The sequence below is a fragment of the Podarcis filfolensis genome (assembly GCF_964270895.1).
Source record: "Podarcis filfolensis genome assembly, chromosome: 18".
Lineage (NCBI taxonomy): Eukaryota > Metazoa > Chordata > Lepidosauria > Squamata > Lacertidae > Podarcis > Podarcis filfolensis.
Genome location: NC_139622.1, coordinates 11,891,700 through 11,907,821, shown reverse-complemented (window position 1 = coordinate 11,907,821; position 16,122 = coordinate 11,891,700). Strand labels below are relative to the sequence as shown.

The 16,122-nt window shown below is 47.2% G+C and overlaps 1 protein-coding gene across 3 annotated transcripts in view; it reads left to right on the top strand.

Annotated features, from left to right (window-relative positions):
* The window catches only part of PALM (paralemmin), a 49,510-nt gene that overhangs the window by 27,023 nt on the left and 6,365 nt on the right, over positions 1-16,122 (top strand). For 2 of the 3 annotated variants that reach the window (XR_014543355.1, XM_083594790.1), the window contains exons 3-6: positions 3,745-3,825; positions 4,101-4,231; positions 7,400-7,517; positions 8,061-8,082. Coding sequence is in view for 2 of the 3 variants with exons in the window: in XM_083594790.1 (XP_083450916.1) it covers positions 3,745-3,825; positions 4,101-4,231; positions 7,400-7,517; positions 8,061-8,082 (352 nt within the window). In the remaining variant the exon portion in view is untranslated. Of the gene's footprint in view, positions 1-3,744; positions 3,826-4,100; positions 4,232-7,399; positions 7,518-8,060; positions 8,083-9,732; positions 9,796-15,899; positions 16,032-16,122 lie in introns of all 3 variants that reach the window. The other variant, XM_083594789.1, reaches the window with a different exon arrangement.

The following is a 16,122-nucleotide window of genomic DNA, read 5'->3' as shown; positions in this document are numbered from 1 at the left end:
GGCATGCGCAGGTATGCTCTGCAAATGAGCTGCTGTGTCCCTTTCACCCAGGGCACCTTGTTGCTTAATCTAACCCGGAATCAGCCAAACGAAGGCACACCCAGCGCCGCTTTGGCCCTGGCTGCCCGCCCGTACCTTGAAATCCCCTTTCGGACGCTCATTTTTTTCTGACGCTGTCCGCTAGATACAGGCCCTTCACAACAAAGGAGAGATTGTTTCAGAGGGAAAGGAAGGACAGAGAGAGAGAGAAGAGAAACCGTCAGGAGCAAAGAGACTCTGGCCAGCTCTGTGTCCGTCCTGGGAATGAACGTGAGCCTCTGTTAACAGAGAAATCTGAAGGCTCCCTTGGACAAAAAACAAGGACACCAGCCAGGAATCCCAGAGCAAAACAGCAGCCAGTAGGCTTGGTCTTTATTGAAGACCCTTGAGACAGGACTCCCACCTGCCACCAGGTGAAACAGGATGGAAGCCCCGAATAAAAGAGAACCCAAACTTTTATTAGCTGCTAATCCCCATTACAGGGACGCGGGTGGTGCTGTGGGTTAAACCACAGAGCCTAGGACTTGCCGATCAGAAGGTCGGCTGTTCGAATCCCCGCGACGGGGTGAGCTCCCGTTGCTCGGTCCCTGCTCCTGCCAACCTAGCAGTTCGAAAGCACGTCAGAGTGCAAGTAGATAAAGAGGTACCGCTCCGGCGGGAAGGTAAACGGCGTTTCCGTGCGCTGCTCTGGTTCGCCAGAAGCGGCTTAGTCCTGCTGGCCACATGACCCAGAAGCTGTACGCCGGCTCCCTCGGCCAATAAAGCGAGATGAGCGCCGCAACCCCAGAGTCGGTCACAACTGGACCTAATGGTCAGGGGTCCCTTTACCTTTTTAATCCCCATTACACCCCCCCAAACTACATCACTCATACATCACGGTTACATCATGAAAGGGGAGGTCTGGTGGCCGCAATCTGAGCATCCTGGACCCTGCCCCATGGTTCCCCTTGCCCTCCACCAAACACCCATCAAGTGGAACAAAAAAGATATTTACATTTCCCTGTTTCCCAGCCAAGTGAATCACACCCTTTTGTCTTCATCTGGGCTTGTTATTTCTGGAATGGCTACCTGTCTGGCACTCAGGTATCAGGATGCCAGGGATTATCACTCAGGCAGAGGGGCTGCTGAGGAGCTGAGCTCACATGTCTATAGGAATTTCTGAAGTTTTCCCAGTGAGCCAGTACATAGGTACATTGATCAGTGAATTCTTACATTTGGTATCGTGCACCAAAGGCCCTTTGAATAGATAGGAAGAAACTGCGATGAAGTGTTTTGTAGGGACAAATCACAAAAGTCACAAAAGCGATTGTGCGGAGTTTGGTAGTGGGCTGTATGTGCGTGATATCTGCTGGAGGGGCAAACCCCCCAACCTATACATAAATTCCTGCAACACTCTGCAAAAAGTTCGGAGGGAGGGAGGCGATCTTTGCAGGCTGTTCAGAAAAGGAGAGAGAGAAATGGATCATCGCTTGGCAGGCAGGCGATGCGTTTGGAAGAGCTTGCGGCAGCCTTGGCCGCCAAAGGAATATTGTCTGGTTTTTCCATGTGGGACCGGAATGAAGACATTTCCAGGGTTTAACTCCCCTTGTCCCGGCCACCTCCGGAAATGCAACAGAGGGTGATTTTTGTTTTTTTGCATTTTTGCACGCCAGTGGAAAAAAGCGGTCTCCTCCACAGAGACCCTCTGTGGGTGTTGAAATATCGGTTGGGGGGTCTCTTTTGCAAGTGCAAATTTGGGGAGGTGCGATTCCATTTGCATTTAACGAATTTCTCCTTTTGGAAACACGGCACAAACTGGAACGGAGCCGAGCTATGATATTCGTGCTTCTACGAATTTTGCAAAGGAGTTTCTCCAGCCCTGCAAGAATGTATACAAAAATACGTAGATTAGGGAAAATGCGCAAATTAGTCTTTTTTTTAAAAACTCCTAGAACAGGAGTTGCTTAATCAAATTCTTTATTCACTTGACATCTGGCGGGAGGGCATTCCCGCAGAGTGTCTCTCCAGAGTGGTGCATGCTCTGGTTATCTCCCGCTTGGACTACTGCCATGCGCTCTCCGTGGGGCTGCCTTTGAAGGTGACCCGGAAACTGCAACTAATCCAGAATGCGGCAGCTAGACTGGGGACTGGGAGTGGCCGCTGAGACCACATAACACCGGTCCTGAAAAACCTACATTGGCTCCCAGGACATTTCCAAGCACAATTCAAAGTGTTGGTGCTGACCTTGAAAGCCCTAAATGGCCCAGTGTCCCTGAAGGAGCGTCTCCACCCCCATCGTTCTGCCCGGACACCGGGGTCCCTCTCCCAAGGGCCTTCTCGGTGGTGGCGCCCTCCCATCAGATGTCAAGGAGATAAACAACTCTCTGATGTTTAGAAGACATCTGAAGGCAGCCCCATTTAGGGAAGCTTTTAATCTTTAATACTGTATTGTTTTTAATATTCGATTGGGAGCCGCCCAGAGCGGCTGGGAAAACTCAGCCTGATGGGTGGGTCATAAATGATAAATTATTATTATATTATTATTATTATTATTATTAATGGGCTTGTACCCCACCTCCTGTTTTCCCAGCGGGATTTTGATTTAACTAGGACGACGGGGAACCTCTGCTGTCCGAGAGGAGGACAACAAAAGCATCCCTTGTTTGCGACACATTCTTGCCCTCGTTTCGAGAGGGAAATCAAGCAGGGAGCAGCCCCGAGAGGGATGGAATTTCTCTCCTGGTTGCAAACAACAACAGATTCTTGTTCGAGGTTGGCCTGGCTGAAGGCCCACAGGAGCCCAATGAGGTCCCTTTTCGGAGAAAATCACTTTTCTGTATCTTCTTTGAGCTCTCTGCTTCCTCACTCTTGGGCTGGAAAAGGTTCCCTGTCCCCGGCGGAAACGAAACGCTGATCCGGTTCGCCTTCAAAGGCAAACCCGTCGAATTTGCGTTTCCCGGAACGAAACGAGAACCGAAATATATAGGTGGAATGCGCCTGTGTAAAAGAATGTCAAAATATCAATCGGTTGGCAGGTTTCGACTGAGTTTCTCGTTTATAAATTGGATAACTTTATAAAGTTAAGCTGAACAACGTGGAGAAAACAAAGCAAAGTGCGGATTCTTGGAATCCAATTCGGGAACGCAATGCGAAGATTGGGGGTCACATTAAATTCAATTATAAATTGATGTTTTATCAATTCAATTTATAAATTCAATTTGTAAAATTTATAAATTCAGTTATAAAATGATGAAGTATCAATTAAGGAACGAATGGCTGTTTATTTTTATTTTGTCTTCAACATCTATTGAGTATTTCTGTTCTACAGTTTCAAAACAATAAAGCATTAAAGAGAGAGAGAAATGAAATGCGGCCGCGCTTGGATTTTGCGACGCAGTTCTGCAACTGACTGGTTTGCAAAAAAAAAAAAAAATGTGCACAGCACATGTACGTCAGGGGAAATAACATACCCAAACTGCTTTGTATTGCAGGGGCAAATCCCGTTGTAGTTTGAAATATTCATAAATAAAAGCTTTTTAAAAAATAATAAAAAAAGGAAAAAGTAACCGCCCTCCCTAACTCATGGCCAAGGAAGAAACGAGGTGGGAACTTTGGAAAGACCTCAGGCCCCCCCCCCAGGAGTCTGTTTTAACTTTTGGAGAGGCTGCCACTCACTTTTTGTCTCCCCCCCGTTCCTCCTATCCTCCTTTCCGCCTGCGATTTCAGGAGAAGAGGAAGCGCCAAGCCGAGATCGAAAACAAGAGGCGGCAGCTGGAAGACGACCGGCGTCAGTTGCAACACTTAAAGGTAGGGAGAGCTGCTGGAAGGAATCAGGATCTGAACCCGCTCCCCAAAAAATCAGGGTGGGGGGGGAGGCACCTTGATAGAGGGGGGCCGTTCACTGTTTGCCAGAACTTGCTTAAGGTCATACAGAGACATTCGGCAACCGAGGTTATGCTAAATAATGCTTTAAATAAATTTAAAAAGCAACAATAGCAACAGTAACCCAGATGACCCCTTGGGGTCACTTCCAAGTTGTACGACTCTACGATTCCTCCCTTTGCTTCTGCGTTGCCTCCCAGTCAAAGACCCTGAGGGAAAGATGGCTGCTGGAAGGAGCCCCTTCGTCGACGGCCGAGGAAGGTGACGCCTTGAAAAAGCAGATGCAAGAGGACGACTTGAAGGCCAAGGAGTTGGAAGAAAGCATCCAGAGGTAAGGGCTCAGGTGTGTTGTCGGCTGTGGGCGTGGCCAAGCGAAGACCCAGCTAAAATCTTCAGCGGATGGAGGGTGGATGGTGGTTAACAGATTGAGGTTGAATCCTGACAAGACAGAAGGACTGTTTTTTGGGGGGCAGGAGGTGGGCGGGTGTGGGGGACTCCCTGGTCCTGAATGGGGTCACTGTGCCCTGAAGGACCAGGTGCGCAGCCTGGGAGTCATTCTGGACTCACAGCTGTCCATGGAGGCACAGGTCAATTCTGTGTCCAGGGCAGCTGTTTATCAGCTCCAACTGGTACGCAGGAGGAGACCCTCCCTGTCCGCAGACTGTCTCTCCAGAGTGGTGCATGCTCTAGTTATCTCCCGCTTGGACTACTGCCATGTGCTCTCCGTGGTGCTACCTTTGAAGGTGACCCGGAAACTACAACTAATCCAGAATGAGGCAGCTAGACTGGGGACTGGGAGCGGCCGCCGAGACCATATAACACCGGTCTTGAAAGACCTACATTGGCTCCCAGGACGTTTCCGAGCACAATTCAAAGTGTTGGTGCTGACCTTGAAGGCCCTAAATGGCCTCGGTCCAGTATACCTGCAGGAGCGTCTCCACCTCCATCGTTCTGCTTGGACACTGAGATCCAGCGCCGAGGGCCTTCTGGTGGTTCCCTTGCTGCGAGAAGCCAAGTTACAGGGAATCAGGCAGAGGGCTTTCTCGGCGGTGGCGCCCGCCCTGGGGAACGCCCTCCCACCAGATGTCAAAGAGAAAAATAACTACCAAACTTTTAGAAGACATCTACCCTGCAGAGGACCTTAAGGTCCATGAATAACCATAGTTTAGAGGTCCCGGACCATAAGGAAGTCAGATTATCCTCCGCCAGGGCCAGGGCCTTCTCAGTGATGGCTCCGACCTGGTGGAATGCTCTGTCCCAGGAGACCAGGGCCCTGCAGGATTTAACCTCCTTCCGCAGGGCCTGTAAGACAGAGCTATTCCGCCTGGCCTTTAATTTGAATTCAGCCTGATCTTTTATTTCCCTTCTCTTCCTTCCCCCTCCCCTTCTATGAAGATCACCTGCTCTGAGACCCCACAGCTAATTCCCCCCTGGCCTCCTCGCTGGCCCAAGTAGGACCAATTCAGCCAGCTAGCCCTGGGGATTACCGTATCTAATGCTTATTTCCCCTAAACTGATTTTCGAATTTTATTGTTATTCATGTTTTTATACCGTATCTTATGCTGCTTTTACAATTAAGTGTTTTAAATTTGTTGTTAGCCGCCCTGAGCCCGGTTTTTGAACCGGGAAGGGCGGGGTATAAATAAAAAAATATTATTATTATTATTATCATATGCCGGCCGCTGCATTGATGTGTTTCATACGGCAGACTCCTCTGGGGGAAATTGCCTCTCCATGAGAACAGAGTGTCACTGGCAAGGCATCCATGATTCTGTTCCAGGCTGCACCTCTCCCTTTGGCTAGGGCCGAACCGCGGTCCGCATTTTGTGAGGCCAAAGGAAAGGGAGAGGTTTAGAGAGGGATATGCAAACCAATGCAACCGTCTTCTTCCAGGGATGAGCATTCATTCCCTTCCCTCCAGAGCCCCTCTCTTCCAGTGGCGTAGCGTGGGTTGTCAGCACCCGGGGCAAGGCAAGTAATTTGCGCCCCCTAACCCGTGGATTTGCCCTAACCCCAGATGTTGCGCTCGGTGCGGCCGGCCCCCCCTGCACCCCCACGCTACGCCACTGCTCTCTTCCCTTCTCCCACTCTAAAGGGGTCCTGGCAGGCAGTAGATACACAAAGCCATCTCTGCTTTCCGATTAAGAGACAGCCGGTAGCTAAATGAATATCTAAACATTTTTTTTCATTTCGTTATATATTCATTTAGGAAAACACCAGAAGGTTTCCTATTGGGAATTTTCCTATTGGGAATTGGGAATAGTACCAGGAAGTCTAAAGGAAGAAGACAAGACATTATATTTATATGCAACAGTAGCCTCAAGGCTATTGATTGCAAAAAATTGGAAAAGCGGTATTATACCGACAAAAATAGAGTGGCTTGCCAAATTATTGGAGTACTACAATATATCCAAAACAATGGGAGAAATTGGAAGGATCTCAAAAGAGAAGATAGACAGGGATTGGAAGGTGTTTAAAGGATACTTGCAAAACCATATTGAAAAATCAGAATTCCTATTAGAATAAACAAGTTCCGTTTTAAATACTGGAATACTAAATAATATGGATAACAATGCGTAACAGAAAAAGGAGCATGAAATCAGGTTAAAGGTGTGTGAAAGGAAGTAATAGAAGTGGAAAGAAATTGCAATTGAGTAGATTGGAAGTCTAACACAAAGGTGGGGTGAGGGGTGGTGGATGGGAAAAGGAATTATCTGTGGGACTGAATGTAGGTATGTTTGAATATTTTTAAGGATTTTATAAAATGTATGTTTGTATGCTTGTATATTCGCAATATGTGTGTATTAATGCTGAATTATTTTAACAATAAAAACTTTTCAAAAAGAGAGAGAGAGAGAGAAACAGCCGGTAGCTGTTCCTCGCCTCCTGCTTCCGGGTCTCCCGGGCGAGACAATCCCTTTGTTGAGTCTTTTCAAAGTTTGCACAGGGATGAAGCGGACCTGGCGGTCGCCCCAGCCAGAAGCGGGTCTCTGCAAAGGTTGCTTTTCGGTTTGGAGGAAAGGCATGTTCGTGGAGTCATAGAATTAAATAATAATAATATTTACACCCCGCCCATCCGGCTGGGTTTCCCCAGCCACTCTGGGTGGCTCCCAACAAAATATTAAAATTAGAATAAAACATTAAAAACTTCCCTATACAGGGCTGCCTTCAGATGTCTTCTAAAAGTCAGGTAGTTGTTTATTTCCTTGGCATCTGATGGGAGAGCGCCACCACCGAGAAGGCCCTCTGCCTGGTTCCCTGTAACCTCGCTTCTCGCAGGAAGGGAACCGCCAGAAGGCCCTCGGAGATGGACCCAGGTGTCCGGGCTGGACGATGGGGGTGGAGACGCTCCTTCAGGGATACTGGGCCGTTTAGGGCTTTCAAGGTCAGCCCCAACACTTTGAATTGTGCTCAGAAACATCCTGGGAACCAATGTAGGTCTTTCAGGACCAGTGTTATGTGGTCTCCACTCCCTTCCAATGCCGTTTCCCTCTTCCAGGTTGGAGAAGGAGCTGGAGCAACTGGAAAACGGGATCTCAGCGTCGTCCACCAAAGAGAACATGGCTGAGGAGACGCGGGCGGGGGGCAAGGAGGAAAAGGTGCCCCGTACACCCAAGGTAAGAAACAGTCCTTCTCCCCCCCCCTCTCAGCCTGAGAATATTTTATGATGATGATGATGATGATGTGTTGGAAGCTGCCCAGAGTGGCTGGGGCAGGTGGATAGAAAGATAGATAGATAGATAGATAGATAGATAGATAGATAGATAGATAGATGATAGATAAGTGTAAACTGCTTAACTTATTGTTTAATTTCACTCTATACTATGGGATCCTAATGGATTATTGAATATTGCTTTATTTGATATGATCTGTCTATTGTGACTTTTTATATTGGGTCAGATTGTTGCTATAAATGCTTGATGTTTTTACTACTACAACAACTATGTGTGTTGGAAGCCGCCCAGAGTGGCTGGGGGAGGTATAAATCTATTTATATATAAAAAATCTCAGCCTGGCCTGCCCCTCAAGGTTGTGTCCCCAAGGCCACCTCAAATTCAGGAGAGGGTGCTGGTCTGGCTCCCGTGTTTTTAAACTTTGATATACTCCATTTAAATATATTTTCTCCCCCTCCTCTTAATGTCTGCTTTCTTTTTCCACAGACTCCTCTAGGCTCGGCCAAAGGTAGGTACCTTTGTTTCTTTGCATCTATATCCCACATTTTCCTCCAAGCTGAACGTGAGCCAACGGCGTGATGCAGCAGCAAAAAAGTCCAATGCTGTTCTAGGTTGCATCCACAGAAGTCCAGTGTCCAGAACAAGAGTCCCTCTCGATTCCGGCTTGGTCAGACCACAGCTAGAATCCTGTGTCCAGTTCTGGGTGCCGGAATTTAAGGATACTGATAAAGGGGAAGGTGGACAAGATGATCAAGGCGTCTGGGAACCAAGCCTGATGAGGAACGGTTGAAGGAGCTGGGGATGTTTAGCTTGGAAAAGAGGAAAATAGGAGAGTCATCTTCCAATACAGTGGTACTGCTGGTTACAGACAGGATCCGCTCCAGAGGCCCGGCTGTATCCCAAAAAGTCCATAAGCGGAGGCGCCTTTCTGCGCACGGCGCGATTGAGCACTCCTGCGCGCACGGCACGCAGGTTGCTTCTGCGCATGTGGTGAAACCTGGAAGCATATATTTTTGGAAACCGTATTTTTCGCTCTATAAGACGCATCAGACCACAAGACGCACCTAGTTTTTGGAGGAGGAAAGCAAGAAAAAAAATATTCTGAATCCCAGAAGCCAGAACAGCAAGAGGGATCGCTGCGCAGTGAAAGCAGCCATCCCTCTTGCTGTTCTGGCTTCTGGGATAGCTGCGCAGCCTGCATTCGCTCCATAAGACGCACACACATTTCCCCTTACTTTTTAGGAGGGAAAAAGTGAGTCTTATAGAGCAAAAAAATACGGTACTTCCGGGTTTGCGGCCTTCGCAACCCGAAGATTACGTATCCAGAGGGATACCTAAGCTGAGCTACCACTGTATCTCAAAGGGCTGCCGCATAGAAGAGGGTACATACATGCTTCTTTTCTCCTCAGGACTCGAACCCGTTGCTTCCTTAGAGGGCCACTGGGGCGGAGGTCCTCTACCCCCGTTTTTAAATCCCGGCTGGACCTGGGGGATTTTCGAAAAGGAGCTACAGTCGTACCTCCCCTTACGTATCGGGGATGCGAACACGGCAAACCCGGAAGTATTTTTCCGGGTTTCTTCGCCGCCGTGCATGCATGCGCAAAAGCACCAAACCTCTTCTTTTTTTTTTGATGGAACCCCTTATATAGGATCCTGCATACAAATTTTCCCTCGGCCCTTTTGCTGGCCCATGTAGGATCAGCGTGGATAGCTGGCCCTGGTGAATATTTGACGTTCCCTCTCCTTACGGTCTTGATTTATGGGCCGCCAGTAAAACGAGGCTGCATTTTAAGCTGTATTTTACTCAATTGCGGGGAGTTGTTTTGGTTTTTTTTAACTGTATTTTATATTTGGTGTTAGGCGCCCTGAGCCTGGTCATGGCCGGGGAGGGCAGGGTATAAATAAAAAATTATTATTATTATTATTATTATTTTAATATAAACCACGCCGCGCGCATGCGCAGAAGCAGCGCCTCAGAGCAGGGAGCAGTGCGTTGTCCTGCTATGTTGCTAGGTTGGTAACGCCAAGGTTGCGGGTTCGAGTCCCTGCCTCGTGGGGGGTTGGACTGGATGACCTCTGGGGGTCCCTTCCGACTCGACAGTTCTGTGATTCTCTGATTCTAACTCCCTCCCCACCCTTCTCCTCCTCGCCCCCCAAGTGGAAAACAGAGTCTCCAACAGCCCTGTTAAAGTGGTGGAAGGCGGTGGGATGATGAAGGCAGGTAGGTCGGATCGTGGCCTCTTGCTCTTATGGGCGCACTAGTCCTTTACGTTCTTGGGCCCCCCAAAATGGGGCAGCTGGGGGGACGACGGCAAGCCCCTCTGCCTGACTGTAGCGGCATGTTGCTTTCGCCTGCTTTCGCCGGGAGTGGGGTGGGGTGGTCTAACTATCTCGGGGGAACCCCTTCCTTTTGGGGGGGCGAACCCCACATGGCTTAATTGATGGGTTAGAGTGGGGCTGGCTTTACATATAAGCTAAATAAGCTAAACTCTCTTGGGGGGCCCCCAAAAAAATTAAAGGGGGGAAAACCTGGATGTACATTTCCAAAATATAAGCTATCTATCTATCTGTTTATCTATGCCAGGGTCGGATTTACGTATAAGCTTAACAAGTTGTAGCTTAGGGTCCCACTCTGTTGGGGCCCCAAAAAAATTTGAAGGAAAAACTCCACTGGATGTACATTTCCATATCTATCTATCTATATCTATCTATCTATATCTATCTATCTATCATCTATCTATCTATATCTATTTATCATCTATCTATCTATCTATCTATCATCTATCTATCTATCTATCTATCTATCTATCTATCTATCTATCTATCTATCTATCTATATCTATCATCTATCTATCTATTTATCTATCATCTCTCATCTTCATCTATCTATCTATCTATCTATCTATCATCTATCTATCTATCTATCTTTCTATCTCTATCTATCATCTATCTATCTATCTATCTATCTATCTATCTATATCTATCTATCTATCTATCTATCATCTATCTATCTATCTATCTATCATCTATCTATCATCTCTCTCTCTCTCTCCCTCTCTCTCTCTCTCTCTCTCATCTATCTATCTATCTATCTATCTATCTATCTCCATCTATCTATCATCTATCTATCTATCTATCTATCTATCTATCTATCTATCTATCTATCTATCATCTATCTATCTATCTATGCCAGTGTCGGATTTACGTATAAGCTAAACAAGCTCTATCTTAGGGCTCCACTGGATGTACATTTCCAAAATATTATCTATCTATCTATGCCAGTGTCGGATTTACGTATAAGCTAAACAAGCTCTCGCTTAAGGCCACACTCTCTTGAGGGCCGCCAAAAGATTTAAAGGAAAAAACCAACTGGATGCACATTTCCAAAATATAAGATAAAAAACAAATAAAATAAAACCTACATACAGCAACAGTGTTTTGTGTTGTGTAGGCTCCTGGGATGTAACGTATTTTTCGCTCTATAAGACGCACCCAACCATAAGACGCACCTAGTTTTTGGAGGAGGAAAACAAGAAAAAAAATATTTTGAATCCCAGAAGCCAGAACAGCAAGAGTGATCACTGCGCAGCAATCCCTCTTTCTCTCCTGGCTTCAGCGATAGCTGCGCAGCCTGCATTCGCTACATAAGATGCACACACATTTCCCCTTACTTTGTAGGAGGGGAAAGGGGCATATTATAGAGCGAAAATCCTGCCAACCTAGCAGTTCGAAAGCACGTCGAAGTGCAAGTAGATAAATAGGTACCACTCCAGCGGGAAGGTAAACGGCGTTTCCGTGCGCTGCTCTGGTTTGCCAGAAGTGGCTTAGTCCTGCTGGCCACATGACCCGGAAGCTGTACGCCGGCTCCCTCGGCCAGTAAAGCGAGATGAGCGCTGCAACCCCAGAGTTGGCCACCACTGGACCTAATGGTCAGGGGTCCCTTTACCTATAGAGCGAAAAATACGGTAAGTCATAGGCCACGCCTGCTCGTCTGCTCCCTAAAATATCCCTGGTTTGCTCCTTTCTATATATAGGGTGCCGACATTCTGCATGGAGGGGTTGCATGGCCACACTTGCAAATGGCTTGAGATACCTATGAGGTCTATAAATTGCCATATAGCATATATTCAACAACAAAAAACAGCGGCAATTTGTTGTGGACAAAGGACAGCTGGATGTAGAAAGGGCCCCGTTACCTTCAGGAGCTGAGGGCCACATCAAACCTCAATCCGGCCCTGGGTTAGAGAGCGCTGTGCTTAAACTCAAAACCGAATAATGCACTCGAGAATTGCTGCGTCAATTTCCCCCTCCTTCTTGCTTCTAGGCTAGTGCTCTCTCTCTCCTTCTATATATATAATTGTATTTTATTTGTACCCGGCCCACTTTGGACAGCGTCCAGCGTACGCGAAACCATTATAAACATTAAACATTAAAAACTTCCCCTATGCAAATCTCTCTCTCTCTGTACGGTTGCAATTGAAATTATTCCACCCTCGGTGCATATCAGGACCGTTATCCAGATTTTAGAGGCTTTTTCGGCTGTTCGCGCTGAGCAAATTGAACTGGAACAATTTAAACAGCTGTTGCATTTTCAGCTGAATTTGGGGGACCCACCTGAACCCCCCAAAAAGGTTCTTCATTTGCCCTAGTCCTGCAGTTCTTAAAAATTCCCGTTCCCATTCCGCCCGGCCAATATCTTGCAACATAACTCTTCCCTCTGTGCTGGAACCGAATGTGTGAGCAGCGGTGCCTCTGAGAAAGTGCAGAGTGCGTCGCCGTGGGGATTTTTTGGGGGGGTGATGTTTGGCATGGCAAAGGGGAGAATGGAACGTGGTCTCCCCACATTCGGTCCACAATTTCCCCTCTCGCTCTCTCCAAATAAACAAACGAAACAGGGAAGAGCTAATCGCAGGATCTAATTGGAAAAATTTGTGAATAAATAGATTTGCATTTGTTCTAATTGCAGGAAATAATTGGGTTCTTAAAAATGAATTAATTAAACAAACAGATTTGCATCCGTTTCGCTCCGGCGGCAGAAAACCCAATTGGATGCTGAAGATAAAATCAATTTGCGTTATTTCAGCCTCGCCGGGGAATCAAAAGGGGGAAGAGTTAGATAAGCGCTAACAAATTCTAGGTTAGAGGAAATGACATTACGGGAAACGAGATGCGCTGGGTGATATTCTAACTTGTCGAGGTTTAATCGGCGGCTTTGGAGAAATAGATCTGCATTCTTTAATTCCGACTGCAGAACTTAATGGTTTTGTTTGTTTTGAATGGATAAAAGAGTTGAAGAATGGATTTCACCTAGAATTTAGTGACTCAAGGCATGGAGTTGTACCCTACCTAGAGTAGACCTATTTATACAAACGAGCCGAAGTATATCATGCTGGGTGTCTGCTCTGAGTAATAGGACTGAGGCTGGATAAAGCCCATTTTCACTGGAGAAGTGTTGGAGGGGATGGAATAGGACATCCCTATTTTCAGGGGAGAAACGTTGGAGGGAACACCTCTGTGTTGGAAGGTATCGGCTATCATTTGCAGCCAGCTCCTACCAGAGCGAATTTTGCAAGCTGCAATCGCTGTCCTCTTAATATATAAATGAAGATGAGGAGTGAAAATTTACTCGCCCACCTTGAGCCTCGAGCTCCTGACTAGCCGCCTGGAGGGGAGCCGGCGAACCCAGAAACTTTAGGCCAGCCCTGGAGGTCTGGCATTCTGAATATGGGCAGGGGGGTGGGATTGGGGGTAAAGGAACAGGTTGTTGTTGTTTAGTCGTGTCCCCCTCTTCGTGACCCCCTGGACCAGAGCACACCAGGCACTCCTGTCTTCCACTGCCTCCCGCAGTTTGGTCAAACTCATGCTGGCCGCTTCAAGAACACTGTCCCACCATCTCATCCTCCGTCGTCCCCTTCTCCTTGCGCCCTCCATCTTTCCCAACATCAGGGTCTTTTCCAGGGAGTCTTCTCTTCTCCTGAGGTGGCCAAAGTCTTGGAGCCTCAGCTTCAGGATCTGTCCTTCCAGTGAGCACTTAGGGCTGATTTCCTTCCGAATGGAGAGGTTGGATCTTCTTGCAGTCCATGGGACTCTCCAGAGTCTCCTCCAGCAACAGAATTCAAAAGCATCCATTCTTCGGCCATCAGCCTTCTTGATGGTCCAGCTCTCGCTTCCATACATCACTGCTGGGAAAACCAGAGCTTGAACTATATGGAGCTTTGTTGGCAAGGTGATGTCTCTGCCAATTTCATTTTCTACCCGTTCCTTTTTTTTTTTAATGAACGGGTAGAAAATGAAATTGGCTGGTTCCTCCTTCCTTCCTGGGAAACAGCCTTGCATTCCTGAATTGCCAGAGGTTTCAAAGGTCAGAGAAGACCTTTTGCAAGGTCAAAGCATCCTAAAGGCCGCTAGACCCCCCCCCCCTCCGCAAAGAGGACTGTTGCCCATTAACCGCAGCAGAGTTAAAATAAGCCCTCTCACAGCGAGGGGTTCGGCTCGATGGGTTTCCATGCCGCGGGCTGAAATGTCATTTATATAACCTCGTTCGGCCCAAATGCAATTTGCTCCGTAAAGATCGGGTACCGCGGAGAACAGAAGTAACGTTCTGGCCTCGCTTCGCACGTTTTGGAGCAAGTATTAAGGCATGTGCCCAGCTGTTTCATTTTTTTTTTTTACAATAATGTTTATTAAGTTTCATACAAACATAACACATATTATAAAGTAAAGGAAACAAAAAAGCACACACGAATAAAACGAAAATAAAAAAGAGTATAACAACAAAAGCATAAGTAATACACGTTAATTAATTAATTAAACTTCCAACCTCGTAAACATACTACTTGACTTCCTCCCATCTGAATTTCCTTGTAACTGAATGTTGCAGTTTCCCAATATCATTATTCCAAAATCAATATTCCAATCATAGTCAAGTTTCTTAACTTTTCTTAACATTCTAAATCTCATTTATTTAATTAGCTCCTAATTTAAACCTAGGCCTATATGGTACTTTCAGGTAGCTTCTAATTTTTTAATGTTACAATATTTATTCAAATAGTCTTTAAATTTCTTCCAGGCTTCAATCACATCTGAAAATTTTCCCGCCTTATCACTTAATTTACATTTCTTACTTTCACTGTTACCTTTAAATAGTATAACTAATATCTCTCTTCTTACTCTTCTTTGCAATATTTCATATAGTTCTCCTTACAAAACTTCTTGTAGTCCTACTCGCGTAATTTGTCGATTACAGTTCAAATAGTCCATATATTTCTTCCTATCTTCTGTAAATCTCTGCCAAACTTAATCCGTTCCGGAAGTCTGTTTGACTTCCGAAATGTTCAAAAACCAAGGCGCGGCTTCTTCTTCTTCTTCTTCTTCTTCTTCTTCTTCTTCTTCTTCTTCTTCTTCTTCTTCTTCTTCGTCTTTCCAAGTCCTTTATTATAAAAATTAATACAGCTTGCTCAAAATTCTGTGGCTTCTTATTGGCGCCCCGGAAACAATAGCCGACAGCCGCGCCAGACGTTTGGCTTCCGAAAAATGTTCGAAAACCGGAACACCCGCTTCCGGGGTTTCGGCATTTGGGAACCAAGGTACTGCTGTATGTATATATATGCATGTGTGTATATTTATATATATATATATGGGGACATGGGTGGCGCTGTGGGTTAAACCACGGAGCCTAGGACTTGCCGATCAGAAGGTCGGCGGTTCAAATCCCCGCAATGACGGGGTGAGCTCCCGTTGCTCGGTCCCTGCTCCTGCCAACCTAGCAGTTCGAAAGCACGTCAAAGTGCAAGTAGATCAATAGGTACCCCTCCGGCGGGAAGGTAAACAGCGTTTCCGTGCGCTGCTCTGGTTCGCCAGAAGCGGCTTAGTCATGCTGGCCACATGACCCGGAAGCTGCATGCCGGCTCCCTCGGCCAATAAAGCGAGATGAGCGCCGCAACCCCAGAGTCGGTCACGACTGGACCTGGTCAGGGGTCCCTTTACCTTTACTATATATATATATACTTCCTCGCTAGGTGCAGTCCAACAGGTGAAGCCCCACCGGCACCAATGTGAATTAACCCACACGAAGCAGGGAAGGGCTGCTTTTCGCAGGCTGCGCTTGGCGCTGTAGACAAAAGGCTCCCTTTCTCTTTACGGGGGGATGGACCCTGCGCGCCGCTTTCTAACCGCACCCCTTGCACTTTGGAGCTTGCCCCCTCTGCACCCGCTTCGCGGCCTCACGCCTTGCTCGTGCGATGCACGCCTTGCTTTCCAGCGGGAGTTGGGGCCCCGGGAGCCTCGGCGGGGCGGCAGGGCTTCACTCTCCTGTTTGCCCCCCAGCTATGTACTCCGTGGAGATCACGGTGGAGAAGGACAAACTGACGGGCGAGACCAAGGTCCTGTCCAGCACCACTAGGCTGCCCAAAGACCGCTCGGTTCAGGGGGTCAAGGTGTACGAGGACGAGATGAAAGGTACGCAGGGTCCGGAAAACGGCGAGGACAAGGCGCCCGGCGCCTAGGATGTCGTCATTTTTGCCATCTCTGCAAACTCACAAATCTTAAT